The 17,840-nt window shown below is 27.7% G+C and overlaps 3 protein-coding genes and 1 long non-coding RNA gene across 4 annotated transcripts; all 4 read left to right on the forward strand.

The window, feature by feature from the left end:
* Positions 1–7,558: 7,558 nt before the first annotated feature.
* LOC127257937 (uncharacterized) lies at positions 7,559–8,623 on the forward strand. The gene is made up of 3 exons (XR_007840191.1): positions 7,559–7,706; positions 8,158–8,228; positions 8,598–8,623. It is a non-coding gene; the product is annotated as an uncharacterized LOC127257937 (long non-coding RNA).
* A 354-nt stretch (positions 8,624–8,977) lies between these two features.
* Positions 8,978–10,387, forward strand: LOC127257936 (S-adenosylmethionine decarboxylase proenzyme). Its single transcript, XM_051284522.1, has one exon. The coding sequence runs from the start codon at positions 9,129–9,131 to the stop codon at positions 10,218–10,220; it is 1,092 nt and encodes a 363-aa protein (XP_051140479.1). The 5' UTR covers positions 8,978–9,128; the 3' UTR covers positions 10,221–10,387.
* A 1,170-nt stretch (positions 10,388–11,557) lies between these two features.
* LOC127258453 (stress-induced protein KIN2-like) lies at positions 11,558–12,022 on the forward strand. The gene is made up of 2 exons (XM_051285295.1): positions 11,558–11,772; positions 11,857–12,022. The coding sequence occupies exons 1-2, from the start codon at positions 11,647–11,649 to the stop codon at positions 11,929–11,931; spliced, it is 201 nt and encodes a 66-aa protein (XP_051141252.1). The 5' UTR covers positions 11,558–11,646; the 3' UTR covers positions 11,932–12,022.
* Positions 12,023–14,707: 2,685 nt separating this feature from the next.
* Positions 14,708–16,923, forward strand: LOC127258112 (pentatricopeptide repeat-containing protein At3g02490, mitochondrial-like). Its single transcript, XM_051284770.1, has one exon. The coding sequence runs from the start codon at positions 14,835–14,837 to the stop codon at positions 16,779–16,781; it is 1,947 nt and encodes a 648-aa protein (XP_051140727.1). The 5' UTR covers positions 14,708–14,834; the 3' UTR covers positions 16,782–16,923.
* The last annotated feature ends 917 nt before the right edge of the window (positions 16,924–17,840 follow it).

A 17,840-nucleotide genomic window follows, 5' to 3' on the forward strand; every position in this document is an offset into this window, starting at 1 on the left:
TTCAACTTAAAATAATTATATTTTATACTTTTGACACAATTTTTTTTCGTACCGTACATTAAAAATTAATTTATTCAATAAAGGGGATATATATATATTTAAACATCAACTGATCAAGGGGCTTTTTGACTAATTTAATTGTTTGGTAAATCAATTTTTGAAATAGCTTATTGGCTTTAAAAAAACTAATTTGTCAAAAGTTATATAACCCAACGTTTTGAAAAAGCATTTTCAATTTAATTTTTTTATTCCTTATTTAACTTTTAAATATTATTATTTATTTTAAATACATATAAATATATTTCATATTACAATAATTTTATATTATTTTAATATATTATTTATAAAATTATAATTTTATTTTTAAAAAATAAATAAATTAATTTTATATATAATTAATTTTATTTGTAAAGTATATATTTATTAAAATAAAATAAAAAAATAAAAACATAAATATTATTAATTTATTTTTATATTAAAACTAAATAAAATAGAATAAATTATTAAAAATTATAAATATAATAAATTGATTAATAATTAATATAATAAATATATTTACAAACGTTTTATTATTTTATATTTTACATCATTTTTAATAAAAAAGTATTCGTAAACTTTAATAAAAATATATATTATTTTTCTCACATCTAAAATTAATAAAAAAAATAATTTATAACACATTCGTAATTTCAAATAATTAATACGAATTTTTAAAACTAAAAAAATACAATTAAAAAATTCTAAAAGTTAAAATATAAATATCGTCAATTGTCATTTTATATATAAATAGTTAATATCAAACAGTTATTTTACCAAATATTTTAATACAAAATTAACTAGTCAAATAAGTTAATTGAATCAGCAAGAGGCTAATAGCTAATTGAATTCGCCAACAGATAAAAAACTATAAGCCGATTGCTAAACACACCCACATCATCCATGATGATTTTGATTTAAATAGTGCCTCATATAATTACATTCTACTCCATTCATCCTAAAAATATAGTTTTATTGCGTTGGACACGAGATTTAAGAAATATTGATATTATATTAGTAATTGGTAACAAGTAATGATAAATGATTTTTTTTTGTCCTTGTGAATATATTACTGTAAAAAGTAACGACAATTATGTAATAATAATGAAAAAATAAGAATAGTTTTATAGTGATATATTTATTTATGAAAATGAAACTATTATTTTAGAATCGATAAAAATAATAAAAGAAGAGTATTGAATCTAGACGGAGTGAGTAATATTCTTACTATATTGAACTTAGCACATATGACAAAAGTCGTGGCCCCCAATATGGCACCAGAATCCCATATTAGGCTAAAGCTCTTCATTTTATTATTATTATTATTATTATTATTATTATCCTGAAATATATTATTTATTTTTTTTGTTAAAAAAAAAGGGTAAATCAGGAAAGATTTGCATGGATAGTTATTATTAGAAGAAATACTTCATTCGTTTCAAATACCGTGTCTATATTTTAAAAGGAATGTAATTAGTAGATAATTAAAAATATATTAGTGAAAATAATTATTCTATAATATAAATAATTATAAATTAAAATTAAGATAACTAATTAGTTTAATTAAAATAAAAAAAATTAAAAATTTAAAATGAGATTATAGTGTATAATCATTTTTTTTTAAAAAAAAAAAGTGACATAGTATGTGGGACAGACAGAAACGGCAACATAGACGTGGTATCGGAGGGAGAAATAAGAAGACACATTGCTACACTAAAAAAAGACGGTGTCGTCTTGCCAGAATTAGATGCCACCAACCACTTTGATTATTTTAATTATAATTCTTTAATTTAATTATTATAAGAACTTTATTTATATGGGGAATCACATTCCAATTTCCAATAATATACTGAACCATTCTGTTTAATCATAAATGTGTTCTTTTTAACATTTGTTAATGATTAAATTATATAACATCTTTTTTGTATTTTAATAAAAATATATAAATATTTTGTATTTTATTTATTATGCGAAATTTTTTTTGTATTAATATAAAATTTGTATGAAATACTTTTGTTGTCCAAAACTGATATTTGATTATAAATAAAAATTTAAATTACGCAAGTTTTACAAAGAGAAAAACGCAAAATATCTTAAATAATTTTTTTAAATAAAATAAGTAAATAAATAATTGTTTAGTCATTCGTTTTATAGTTTTTTTAGACAAATTATTATCTGATTTTTATAAAAACTATAGAATAAATGATTGATCAATTATTTATTTATCTATTTTTTTAAAAATAAAAATAAAAATAATTTAAGATATTTTTTATTTTTTATTTGTCTAAAACTTGCCTAATTTGATTTTTTATTTAGAATCAAATATCAGTTTTGGACAAGAAATGTGTTTCATGCAAACTTTAAATTAACACAATAAAATTTCACGTAATAAATAAAACATATAATATTTTATACATTTTTACTAAAACAGGTGTTATGTAATTTACCATTTTTATTTTAAAAACAACGATAATATCTTTGAATCACACTAATATATAATAGTCCCTCTACTCTTGTTTAAGTATTCATTTTTCATAATTTGTCTCAAAATATATATATTTTTTATATAATTATTAATTTATCTAATATTAACAATAATTTTTACAACCTACAATATACTATACAAAAATTATTATTTCTATTTAATCAATATTATATAATTAACACACACTATTAATAGGATTATAAAATTTATCATAGTTTGTATTATATATATATATAATACTAATATTATAAATATAAGAAAAAGGTAAAAAAATAGATGAGTGATAAATAAAGTATTTTCTCCGTTCCAGATAATTTGTCCCTATTTTTTATTTTCGATCGTCTCACATAATTTACACTTTTTTTTAAGAAAATTGATTACACTTTAATCATATTTTAAAATTTAAAATTTAATTTTTTTTAATCTTAATTAAAATATTTAGTTATCTTAATCTTAATATATAATTATGTTTACTAATACACTTTTTAATTACTTACTAATTATATTTTACTTAAATTCATGTATCTATATATATTACAGGAGATTAATAATAATAATGACCCTAATTCTGGATGGGCAGATTCTGCCTAGCCAAAAATACTAAAAATAATAATTAATAAATTATTGTCATTAGTGAAAGACTCTTATATACTCTTATACTTTTCATTAGAAATTTTTAATTATACTAACACAAATGATTGTTATATATTTCATCAATAATAATTAATTATAAGTACGAGATATAATTATTAATATGAAAGTATATTAATGTATAATTATTAATAGTATTATATTATATACATATATAGTTTATTAATATTTATATATTTATCATTTAATATTATTTTTTTTGACATATAACATATTGTTTTAGGTTTACATTTGTTAGATTTTTTTGTCAATTTGAATTCTGATAAATTATTTTAATAACAATTATAAAATTGAATTTATTAGAATTCAAATTGACAAAAAATAAAAATAATCTAACAATTAAATGTAAAATGTGTGTTTAGTTATTTTTTTGAGAAAAATTTTATGATGTTTTTTATGTTTTATTCTTATTTATTTTAATATAATATTTATATATGCATTTGAAAAAATAAAATAAGAAGAGAAAATATCTAACTATCAATAATATTTTTCACATGTCTCTAATCTTCTCTCATTAAGTTCGGGATTTAGGTCAACCAGAGCCTGCGTTTGAATATCTTTATTCACGATGTTATCCGCTTGAAAATCTTCATATTGATTATTTTCTTCTAAATCACTACCAAATAAATCGTATACAACATTTTTTATATTAAGTGTTAGTTTAAATTGAACAAATAAAAAACTACATAACTAATTGTTAATTACTATTAAAAAATATAAAATACCTTAATTACTATTAATTGTTAATTATTTAAGAAAAATATAAGTGTTACAATTAATGAGAAAACACTTTTTATATTTTCAATGAAAAAAAAATTTAATAGTATGAAAAGTAAAAATATAACATTTATATTTAATAAGTAGAGATAAATAAATTAATATGAATATAATAGTCTTTTACTATATTAATACACAATTAATAATTATTCTGTCATGGACAGAATCTACCCGTTTAGCAACTACTTAATAATAAATAATAATAAATTAAAATGGAAAACATGGGAAATGTGTGCTTATTGATACTTAAATTTTATGAAATTTTCAAATTCCAATGCATAAAAGTTTGTAAAATTTTAAAATGTGTGTTTTTTTTTATTATTTTAAATTAATATAACCATTTCTATAGAATGAGTTTGTTGATTTAATATTTTTAAATAAATTTGAATTTCATATCACATCAGTTACCATAAATTATATTATACTATAAAAAAAATTTGTGTTAAAATATTGTCTTTTAAAGAGTGAATAAAATGCATATAATATACTCCCTGACTCTAAGAGTCTAATTTATTTTTTGCATCATTGTATTTAATATTAAAAATATTATTATATTTGTATAATTTTATGCAAAAATATCATTATAATAGTATTATAAGATAGTAATAGAAGTATTTTTGTCATTTTTTCTTGCTTTGTATTATATTTTTATATAATAATTAATATTCAAATATCAATACGCAAAAAGTAAATGAATTCTTAAAGCCGGACGAATATTGTATTAATTTATGTATATATTACAATTTATTTTTAAAAAATATTTGTGAAAATTGTACTAATAAAAAACACAAACCAAACAAATCAAAGTGTCCTTTCTATCGTATAATATTTTAATAAATATATACTCCATCCTTTCGAGATTTTATGATAGATTAAAAATAATAGTACTATATTTTATTTTATTGATTAGTAAAATTATATAAGATAATTATGACATTTTACTTATTATAGTTTGACATATAAATTAATTGTAACTATAATAATATGCTGGTAAATTATGTAAAATATAAATGATATTTTTTATATTAGTGTAATCATTTTTATTATAATAATAAATAAATAGTTTTGAATAGAACAAACAAAAATAATAATAAAATAATAATAATTTCGGCAAAGAAATGGAGTATTTTGAAGACATTTTTACTTGATCAATAGTGTGAATAAGGTCGAAAATATAATTAAACATAATTATATGTTTACTCAATATTTTTTCTATTAAAAAGTTATAAATATACACACGTTAATATAATACATATATTATTTATCCATAATATGTCAATCATTCAACATAAAAATGTTGGAACTTATCAGGAATTTAACCCTAAGCCCAGGATCTACCGTGTTGTCATAATTGAGATAAAAATAAAGTAAAATAAATCTAACCTTATTCCATTGGTATAGTCGAGTACGGATATGCTAATAATTGAGGGTTTTGTGTTCTTCAAGTCTATGGCGCAACCCCTCCTGAGAAAACCGCTAGGATTTCTGCCGTTACTCCCACGATGAGATATGGAACGTAATGGTTGTTGCGTCTAGACCTGGGATCACAACCCTATTTATATCCCTTATTATTAATTGGCCTCATCACCCAATTAATAAGTTACCGGGTTTCTGTACATTGGAGGCCCGCACTTACTAAATACATTTAAGCCCAATAAATTAATAGATCACTTAATATAGGCTTAATCTGACTGATAGCCCAAATAGTTACATTTAACCCACAATTGGATTTTTAATCCAACAATAAATATTATTTTTTATATTAGATTCCATGTACTACAAGTAAAATAAATAAATTTATCTAAAAACAATTTATTTTTTATTTTTAATAACTCCATAGGCTGGTTGGTTATGATTAGCCCAAAATTCGGCCTAACAATATCTTATTCATTATTAAGGGTATGTTTCTCGGAGGAGGTTTGGCTTCACTTTATTTTGCAATTACTTTGCAAAGTAAAATGGACGCAAAACTTTATATCTTTTTATTTAATATTTATTATAATTAAATGAAAAAATATATATACAATATATATGTCATTTTGTAGAGAATAATTTTTTTATAATATAAATAAATAAAAATTTAAATATATATATGTTGGGTATAAAATAAATTCATAATCAAATCATACAATATAAATTTTATCAATTAAATTTAATACACAATTATATTATTTTATTCATTATCCATCAAATTAATACATATTAAAACTCCCCAAACCCCAACCAAACCCAAACACAAAAGAAACAACAAAATTTAAACTCATCCCAAAATTCAAATAAAAACAAAAACCAAACCCAACTTTCAACAAACTCCCCTAAAGAAACACAGGCTAAATAAATATTTAAGACAATATTTTGGGTTATGTGTGTTAAATTAAGATATTTACTCCCTCCGTCTTAGGTAATTTGGGCGTGTTAACGTAGACACCAGAAATTTAGATAAAGTATGATTAATAAGTAATTAAAAAGTTTATTAATAAAAATAATTATTGTATACTAAAAATAATTACATATTAAAATTAAGATAACTAAATAAAGTTTAAAATGTAATTAAATTGTATAATTATATTTTCAAAAAAATGAAATGACAAGTTATGCGGAAGAGACGAAAATATAAAATATGAACAATTTATGTGGGACGGATGAAGTATATAATATAATATAAATAAATATTAATGTCATATTTTTATTGTGATTTGCAAATTTGATTTTGACGACAGGTGGACTCTGGTCAATGGGAAGTCATTACTAAATTTTTTTCGACCTGCTCAATTAATCAATGGGAAGTCATTACGAAATTTTTTTTTCCACCTACTCAGTTAATTATTTGTGTACGATATTGTATTTGATGATTTGGAAAAAAAAATAATTTTTTAGATAGGAATTCAAAATTAATGTGTAAACTAAAATAAAATAATTGAAATTGAATAAAACAAAGGTTGAAAAATTATGCAGAAATTGAAAAAAATAAATAAATAAATAAAAGAAAATAAAAATATGAAAATTTTGGAATAAATAAGCGAACATATAATTAATGACTGTTCTTTTCTAATTTTAAACAATGACATTTTATATCATAAGTCTGCTTAACTTGCACTTGAATTTTCATATTGTTAGGATTGTCATCCGAATCAAGTCCTAATTTCTACTAATTAGTAACCGATAAATTTTATTTGTAATTGATAAAATTTGGAATAAAAATCAATGCAATAATGTGATGTCAAAATTGTGTCGTTGTAACAAGAAATCTATGGAATTAAAAAATGGTAACAAAAAGATTTGTATAGGAATTAATTAAATCAAATTACAAATTTATTTAATTATGTATATAAAATCCATTGTATCGTATGATATTTATAAAGTTAATCCGAGTAATTATTATAATTTTATATATTTAATATTGAGTATCTACAAGTAATTATTAGGGTTAAGGAAGGAATCCCGTCCGGATCAAATTTCCATACTCGTTTCGTGATGCGCACCACACCACATGCGTGTCAGGGGCAAAATGGTCTTTTCGAAATTAGCGGTTGTAAATTGGACACGTGGCACGCGAATCTTCCACGGTCTTCTTTCCTTCTCTCCTATTTAAAGGACTTCACGCCTACTCACTTTCACAATTAATTCGCTCCATACGGTTAACCGATTCGAGATTTTCTCTCATTTCACGTTTCTTCTCAGGAAGAAGGGGAAAAGTTAGGGTTTCGATTTTTTTCCTAGATTTGTTTCCTACAGCCTCCTCCGCGGTGATCCATTGGTAAGGCTTTGTATATGCTTGTTCGTTGTTTCGTTTTTTATATAGATTCATCGGTTATAATCGTGCTGGGGGAATGAGATTATTATCGTTTTTTTTTGTTTTTTTTTTTTTTGTTTTTGGGGTTGAAATCGGACTGCGTGAGGATTAGATTGTTGTTTTGCTTTGTTTTGTGTGAATGGTTTGAATTTTGGCGATGAGATTGTTGTGTTTTTGTGTTGATAGGGTTTGTTTGTGGAAGCGGAATTTGGTAAGGCTTTGTATATGCTTGTTCGTTGTTTTGTTTTTGATATAGATTCATCGGTTATAATCGTGTTAGGGGAATGAGATTATTATCGTTTTTTTTTTTTTTGTGTTGAATTCGGACTCCTGAGGATTGGATTGTTGTTTTGCTTTGTTTTGTGTGAATGGTTTGAATTTTGGCGATGAGATTGTTGTGTTTTTGTGTTGATAGGGTTTGATTCTTGAAGCGGAATTCGGATCTTGACTATTTCGTGGAATTTTCGGATACAATTTTATATATCTGTAAGTCGTCGGATTTCTCTCATCTCTTTTGCTATGTCTTTCTTTGTTCGGACATCATTATTATTTATTCAATTCATGTAAAGCAATTGTTGGATATTGTTGTTTAGATCGTGGGATGATGATTGTCTTCTTTTCCCCCCACGTATGAAGCGATCCTTTGGCCTTTAGCTCAGATAATGAAATAATATTGGCAGATTTGTCTATTATGGCGTGCTATATGTAATATGAATGATATAGATCCGTGAAAAAATGATTTGCCTGTAGAGGATGTGAACCTTTTTGTTTGTGTCTTGAGGCTGTCCATGTTTGAGACCTTATTCATCCCTTTTGCGTCTTGCGTTTGATCTCCATCGTTGCATGTATGTGCAGTTTATGCTTCACCCAGAAGTTACTCGTTGAAGTAATGTTTTCCTTTCTGACTTGGATGGATTTTCATTCCTGATTGTGAATGTAGTTTGAATTCTTATCTTCTTTTCTCCCCAGGTATAAGTGAATGATCTAATGGAATCAAAGGGTGGTAAGAAGAAGTCTAGCAGTAGTAAATCCTTATTCTACGAAGCACCCCTTGGATACAGCATTGAAGACGTTCGCCCACACGGAGGAATCAAGAAGTTCAGATCTGCTGCTTACTCCAACGTGAGTACACTATTTTGCTTAGTCTTCTGAGAAATTCACGTTCTCCGTGTTTCTTTTATTGACCATTGTTCTCATTGCTTACTTAATTTCCTTTTTTGCAGTGCGCTCGCAAACCATCCTGAGATTTCCTTTGAGCTACCATAATTGCCACCTCCGGTGGTTCCATAGCAACACTGCCTAGCCCTACATTTAAAATTGTGCAATTTCTTCTTTCTCTTCTGCTTTCCTCATCCTTTTCTTTCTCCCTGAGAATCTTCCCTCAAAATGGCCTCCCCCCCAGTCTCTGCAATTGGTTTTGAAGGCTATGAGAAGAGGCTTGAAATCTCCTTTTCTGAGCCTGGTCTGTTTTCTGATCCTGGAGGCCGTGGCCTCCGACTGCTTTCTAAAGCCCAGCTGGATGAAATCTTGGAGCCAGCTCAATGCACTATTGTCTCCTCCTTAAAGAATGATGAAGTCGATTCTTATGTCCTCTCGGAGTCCAGCCTATTTGTCTATGCATACAAGATCATCCTGAAGACCTGTGGCACCACTAAACTACTGCTTTCGATCCCGCCCGTCCTTAAGATGGCTGAAACACTTGGACTGACTGTGAGCACTGTTCGATACACTCGTGGAAGCTTCATCTTCCCTGGCGCTCAGCCATTTCCCCATCGGTGCTTCTCAGAAGAAGTCTATATTCTTAATGGGCATTTCGCCAAGCTTGGTCTGAAGAGCGTGGCGTACGAGATGGGTGGTGCCGATGAAGTCGAGAAATGGCACGTTTACTCTGCTTGTGCCGCAACTGCTGATGACTCCGACCCTGTTTATACTCTGGAGATGTGCATGACTAATCTCGACAAGGAGAGGGCTTCTGTGTTCTTCAAAAATCAATCCAGCTCTGCTGCTGCCATGACTGAAGCTTCCGGCATCCGCAAGATCCTTCCTGACTCCAATATCTGTGACTTCGAATTCGATCCCTGTGGCTACTCCATGAATGCCATTGAAGGTGGTGCAATATCTACTATTCACGTGACACCTGAGGACGGATTCAGCTATGCTAGTTTTGAATTGGTTGGCTACGATTTTTCGAAAGTGGACTTGGGTTCTCTGCTGGAAAGGGTCTTGGCGTGCTTCAAGCCGGCAAAGTTTTCTGTTGCTTTGCACTCTTGTGTTACTGGAAAGAAACTTGGATCGGTATTTCCGTCCCTGGGCATTAAGGGGTATTCCCTTGGAGAAAGCAGCTGTGAAGTTCTTGGCGACGGGGGAGGATCTTTGACCTACGGCACTTTTGTGAGCACGAAGGGTTGCGCGTCGCCGGTGTCGATTCTGCAGTGCTGCTGGAGTGAGAGTGAGGATGAGGAAATTGAGAAGAAATAAATGAGATATCTATCTCGTTCGTACTCTGTTTTAGTAAGATGAATAAGTTTGTGTTTTTCTGTGTTTTGCTACCTATTGAGCGGAGCCTGAGTTGGTGGGATGCTTCTCTTGCTTTTGCTCGCTCGTTTGTTATTTCAATAATATTTGCTTGCTTGCGGTGTTGCTTATTTGGAGGATTGTTGTTTTAATTTGTTACTTTGGTGATTCTATTTTACTATTTATCTAGGAAATGAGTATATTATCAGGTAAGGTTAGGCGTGCATGGTGGTGCGGTGAGTTCAAACTTTTGTTTATAAGAGAGCGCACTTTTGAAGTACAAAAATTGTTTGTTTGAACATTTGAAGAAAAATTATGGAGATGGTAAATAATTATATATATTACTTCTAAAAGATTTATTTAATTTTTATTTAAAATTTGAACTTCCAAATAATTTCTTTGGATTGGGAAGTAAATGGAGTTGAATTTTGCACAATATGGTTTAGCTTTGTTTTATATTCAGGTCCAATTGAAATTATTTATTTATTTTTATATTTTCAATTATAAAACATATTTGGTTAAATGTACTAAATTCAAATTGCACCAAATCCCTTATTTAACGAATAAATTTTCGAATTTCAATTTCTAAATCCCTTAAATTACAAATATATTTATTTTTATATATATTTAGCCTAAAAAAAATAGTAAAAATAAACTGAGAAAAATAACTGTTTTTTTTAATATATTTACTAATTTTTTTTAGGGTAAATATAATAAAGTTTATGAAAAAAGTTTTAGGAATGGCATATTAATAATAATTAAAAAGTATATTAGTAAAATTAATAATAATTTAATAAAAATAATTATAGATTAATATTAAAATAACTGAATAGTTTAATAAAAATAAAAATATATATAAATTATAAATTTTAAAATGTTATTAAATTGTATAATTATATTTTCGAAAAAAAAAATTATGTTGATTGATAAAAATAGAAAGAATAGACAAATTAAGTGAGACAAACTGAATAAGTTTTTTACTGAAACCATTCTCAATATATATGATATATATTTTATTTTTTACAAAAAGTAATATTAATACAAAATTCTAGCACTTTTTTATATTAACATATGGGCGTATTCAATTTGTATTTTTGAATTAATGTGTTTTTTATGTTAATTATAATATGTGTTTGTTTTTTTAGTAAATAGCATATACATTATACTATATATTGTATTAATCCGTGACCAAACACATGGCGACAAAGCCGTGAATAGGTGAATGTTACGATGTATGTTATGTTCAAACCTTGCAATAATCCAACCCTATAAATGTATCCATCGATCCTCTTACGCTTACCCACATAAAATATTATTATTATTATTATTATTATTATTATTGTTTAATTAAAATTAATTTTTAATTAATTAAATTGATAAGAGTGAGAAGATGGATCATTCAACAAAAAAGAGTTTCCAAGCAGGAGAGACGAAGGGGCAAGCTCAAGAGAAGGGCAACCAGCTGATGGATAAGGCTGCCAATGCTGCCCACTCCGCCATGGACTCTGTACAGCAGGTACCCGACCCTATACCCGACCCGATCCGTTACATTCCGTTTTTTTTTTTTTTTTTAATTTAATTATTTATTTATTTCTTTTAGGCCGGACAGCAGGTGCAGGCAAAGGCACAGGGCGCTGCCGACGCCGTCAAGGATGCCACCGGCATCAACAAATAGACGAATTAATTCATTAATTAAGATACAAATAAATATATATATATATATTAAAAAATATTATATTATATCGATGATCCATAGATAGATAATCGTGAGGACACGACATTTATTATTATTATTATTATTATTATTATTATTATTATTATTATTATTATTATTGTTATGTTGATTGATAAATTTTATTGTTCTTTTTACGTTCTATATTGATGATGTTCAATCAAATGAAATTGCTTATCTGTTGATCAATCAAATTTGATGTTTATTTATTTATTTATTTTTGTTAGTGCATTTTCAATTTGCTTTTACCATCCTCAATGGTAGTAAAAGTATTAATTTTGATTGAAAGACAAAAGATCTTATGGGTGTGTTTGTTTCATGGATTGGATTGGATTGGATTTACACTGTTCATCTAATTTTTTTTTCCTAAAAAGTATCAAATCAAACACCTATTTTTTATTTTTTATATTATACTAAAAATCAATTTTACATTCAAAACATCACATCAACACTTATTTATATCTCATCATACAACTATTCAAATTCAAAATTTTTACTATTCAAATCACAACTCAAAATCCAAACCCCAACCAAACACACTATATAAAATGTAATGTTATGCAAATTTTATTATTATATATATATATTCATAAAATAATTTAAAGCTTAAACTAAAATACAAATAATAAACACTAGTGTATATATATATAACTTGTAAATCCACCTCACTATTCGATAATAATTTATATATTAATATAAAATATTTTTAATTTTAATATAAATTATAAATATATTATTATATATACACACATAAAGTACAAATGAGCAATGGTATAAAGATAGACTCGTGATCGTAAAGTCATTAGTTTAAATTCCGACGCTCAAGTTAGTTTTAATATAAAATATAAAAATAATAATTCCAATAGTATTGGAGGTTTGGGAGCCATTTGGGTCAGGTTTGCCTTGAGTTTTTTATTATTTGTATTCTTTCTTAAAATTATAAAATGAAACTTATTTTTTATTTAATATATTATATAAAATTTGAATGTTATTAAAAAATATTAAATTAAATTTAAATTTGATTATTTGCAAAGTATGATCTAAACACAATTAATAGGTACTTTTTATATTTCAATTGAAAATATTATTTATAAGATTTCACCCCTCTTTTAAATTAATAAAATAAACTAAAATAAAAGTTAAAATAATTAATTGCAATGCAAGAATAATGATAAAAATAAAATTGTAAGGCTACATACATTTTTTAACAAATTAAATTCAAATGTAACACTAGCTCACATTTTCCTATAGTTTTTTAAAAAAATTAAAGATTTGTTTGCTCAATATTTTATTTTCGACACGATTTTTCACAAAAATTATCATTTAATGTAAAATATAATTTTTTTTTATAATACCGACACGATTTCATACCTCCCATAAAAAAAAGAATTCAAATGAAAATACTAAACAAAATTTCAAACCATATAAGCATGTTTGTTTGTGAAATTATAGTTCTGCATTTAAAATTTAAATAATTAAATTGAAAATTTAAATAACATTAGATAAACTATAAATATATATTCTAATGCAATATTATGAATTTAGAATTATAAATTAGTATAATATAAAAGTAAAAAAAATAATTTGATAAATATCTCTTAAGAAATCTCTTAAGAAATTTGTTAAAATAGCCGTCTAAATAATTTGCAAATGAAAGATGAAGCATTGTGTTTTGAAATATTTTAGGTCAGGTATGACAAATTGGGTAGATAATATAAAATAAAAAATATATATAATATTTTTTTTTTTGAAAAATATATTTAATTTTTTTATTGAAAACAACAAAGTTGAAGGTTCTTTTATCAAATATAACCAAATTAATACTTAGTAGTATTTTTCATGTTTCACCATTTTTAATACTCCCTCCATAGTATCTATTTTTTCATTTTAGTCCGTCTCATAACAAAGTATCAATTTCCTTTTTTCTAAGTAACTGTATTATCTACTTAACATTAAAAATACCCTTACAATTTACAATATATTAGCTATTACCTTTATATCACATAGGTTATTTTAGTCATTTATACTTTGTTCATACTATATTTCAATATAATACTAATATTTCTAAAATTACATGAAAAAAAAATGAATATTTAATTTTGGGACGGAAGAAGTATTATGAGTTTATTCAACCAACTAATTTTTAATGATATACTCATAAATATTACCCATAATATAATACTATATATTAACACATAATATATAATAAATATATGTTCTCTATTTATTTATAAAAATTAATAATTCAACACAGATTAATATTTCTTTTATTCCACATCTAATAATGTTGCAATTTTCATTTATGTTAATCATATATTTTATGTCATTTTTTTTTTAAAAATTTTAATTATATTTTAAATTTTATAATTTATAATATATATTTTTTAATTTTAAATTAAATTAATTAGTTATCTTAATTTATAATTAATTATATTATATTCTTACTAACTTATTATTTTTTAATCATAATTTTTCTAAATTTGTGTATACAATACGGTGATGTCATATTCAGGACAGTGAAAATATATTTTAGACAAAATTGCCTAAAAATATTATAAAATACGCAAAGAATTTAAGTTGAATTTCGAAACACATCAAATTACAAACAATTTTGCTTATTATTTATATCAGCATGATGTTTTAAATAAAAATGTATATGCAAAATAAACTATACTAAAAAAATCCCTCTGCTTGGAGGGTATTTTGGTCATTTCAGTTTTCTGAGAGCTCACTCTGTTCGCCTTCCAAAACCTCTGATTTTTCCAAAAACCCTAACCTAATCTCCGTCGTCTTCTCTATAACCAAAACTGGTCGAAAGAGATCAAATCCTGTTCGAATCCGCTACTATGAGGAATCTGTGCTTGCGTTTGCTCCTCAGCCACTCCCGCCGACAATCCGAGCCGCACATTTTTCAGGTACACCAAGTTCGCTCCTTCGCATCCACATTTCTCCACCACCGTGCACCTCACGCGCTTACCTCAATTCGTCGTTTGTGTGCATCGCCTGAGCTCGACGTCGAGCCGTCGAAACCCCTGTCTGATCCAGGGGTCAATTTAGTTGATTATTTTGGTAAAGATGGAAAGTCTAATGTCGAGATTAAGCAGGATTTAGATGCGAAGAACGTTTTCATTGATCATGATGTGATTTTGAGTCTTCTTAGAAATGCTAATACCTCCCCTGATGTTGCCAAACGTATATTTGATTGGGCTTTGGAGAATCATAGCCAGAAATTGAGCTCAAAGTCTTATAATTTGATGCTCGGGATTTTAGGCAGCAATGGATTTGTTACTGAAACATGGGATCTAATTGAGAGTATGAAAAAGAAGGGTTACGGAGTGTCGAAGGGCACATACGATAAAATTTTCGAAAGGTTTCAGAATGATGGGCTGTCTGAGGATATTGAGAAACTGAAGGATTTGTATGCTTCTGGGTCAGCTAGTTGCAAGAAAAGTAGTGAAACTGTAGAGAATAAAACAGAAGACAAAATTGTTAGAATTAGTGAAATGATTCTTAGTGAAGTTTGGGGCGACGATTTAGAAAGACGATTGCGTGGTTTGGGTGTGAAGTTTACAGGTGATCTAGTCGTTGCTGTGTTGAAGGGTCTTGAAATGGATCCCAACAAAGCACTGATCTTCTTCAGGTGGGTTCAGGAGAGTGATTTGTTTAAGCACAATCAGCAAACATATGACGTGATGGCTAGAGTGTTGGGTAAAGAGGATCATGGTAAAAAATTTTGGAGAATCGTAGATGAAATGAGGAGTCGGGGTTATGAGATGGAAGGACATACGTATTTAAACATTTCACTGCAGTTTGTCAAGAATAGAATGTTGAAAGAAGCTGTTGATTTGTATGAGTTTGCTATGTTTGGTGAGAACAAGCCTACAGCTCGGCACTGCACTTTACTTTTGAAGAAAGTAGTTGTTAGCAAGGAACTGGATATGGATTTGTTTTCCAAAGTTGTGAGCATCTTTAAAGCTAACGGAAATGAATTGACTGATTCTCACTTGAAATCCATTATCAAATCTTTAATTAGCGTTGGGAGGATGCCAGAGTGCAATAAGATATTGGCAGCAATGAAGGAGGCTGGTTATGAACCAAGTGTTCCACTAAAAAGTAAGATTGCTTTCCTCCTAGGCAACGGTGGAACAACAGAGGCGGTACATGAGTTTACGGATAATGCAGTGTCTTCTCTGGATGGTTTGAATTATATGACTTGGACTTCCTTAGTTAAAGGGTATTGTGCAAGGAATGATCTGGATGGAGCGTGTAATAGCATCCGAGAGATGGTTGCGAAGGAAGGGGGATCTCGTGCTGGGCATGCTTTAGATTTGGTGGTTAATTCAGACTTTGGGAAAAAAAATCCACTGGATGCATTCAAATTTGTTGTGGAGATGGTCAATGACAAAGGTTTACGTCCTTGGTGTGCAACATACAAAGCATTGACGAGCCAGCTGTTGCGAAAAAAGCATTTCAATGAAGCTCTGGATGTCATGAATCTGATGAAGAATCATGGATTTGCTCCAGACTTGGACTCCTTTGTCGAGTATTTATCAAGGACTGGGAGTGCTGAAGATGCTGTTACCTTTTCACTATCCATGACATCCAAACGGCATCCATCAAAATCTGTGTTCATCCGGTTGTTCGAGGCATATTTCAAAGCCGGAAGGCAAAAAGTAGCCCAAGACTTCCTCTCAAGATGCCCCAGATACATTAAGAATCATGCTGATATCTTGAATCTTTTTAGTCTTCAAAAATCTGGTTCAAACAGGACTCCATCATCTGCTGCTGTGTAGTATGTTTGATGTAACTTGTTTCTTCCTTAGACGCCATATCTCGTTCTGTCTTCAAATTTTGTTGTTTATTTTGCATTTATTTCGTTGAACACATCTTTTGATATGATTTAATCGATAAAGCTACACACCTCAGTTTCTGACATAGTTTGGTGCGTTTCTTATCATGGCTTATTGTTGTATGCGTAGTTCATGTTTTCTAGATATGGCTTTTCCTCCTCCATAACATCATTTCCCTGTTGTTTCATCCGTGATGGTTCTCTGGTTTTTGAATCGGCATTATTTACTATTCCATATGCTTGTGTAATTTTCTATTCTAGATACTGTATGGAAGTTGTTTACATTTCAAGCTATTAGGACAGGTCATGGGGAGGAGGAGCATGACACCAAGTTGTTTATTCTTGGAAGAATTTTCTGAACCGTAGAATAATAGTTGAGAGTATCAGCTCTCGACAATATCATGGTTCTTCTTTCTGTAATAAATCTCTATGCGCTCGGATTGTGATAAGCCGGGAAAAAGACCGATCATCTCGGTTCTGTCTGTTTCTGTTATGGCCTTCTTTGTCAATATGTTCCAGAGACACCAATATGGCTGATTCAAGTGAATGAGACACTTCCATGAGCAAAACGCAATGATGGTGACTCGACAATCCTGTATTAGGTATCTTTTCGACACTACACATCAAAATTCATTTATTTCATTACATGGGCCTGAGAAACTCTGACTTGGAGTCTTGTGTTTGACACATTTGTGATCCTCTTTGTAGTGTTACAGGAATGCAAACTGTACTGAGTGAAAAAAGGATATGATATATGTGCTCTGTCAGCAAGACAAAATGCAATGAAGGGGTGATGATTAGTAGCTATTACCCCGGGAGTGCTTTCTACATTTCTGAGGGTGTGATTGCAGAGACAGGGGACCAGAATTGAATGCTAAATACAAATGGGATTCTACTGCTTATTCAAGACTGATAAAATTAAGGTTAAGCTTGGAGGTTCTTAGGTAAGCAAGATCATTTGTAGGTCAAATATATGTGACTTTTTCATATGTAAATTACTATT

This window comes from Andrographis paniculata, unplaced genomic scaffold (genome assembly GCF_009805555.1).
Source record: "Andrographis paniculata isolate CXL003 unplaced genomic scaffold, ASM980555v1 Contig59END, whole genome shotgun sequence".
In the NCBI taxonomy this organism is placed as follows: domain Eukaryota; kingdom Viridiplantae; phylum Streptophyta; class Magnoliopsida; order Lamiales; family Acanthaceae; genus Andrographis; species Andrographis paniculata.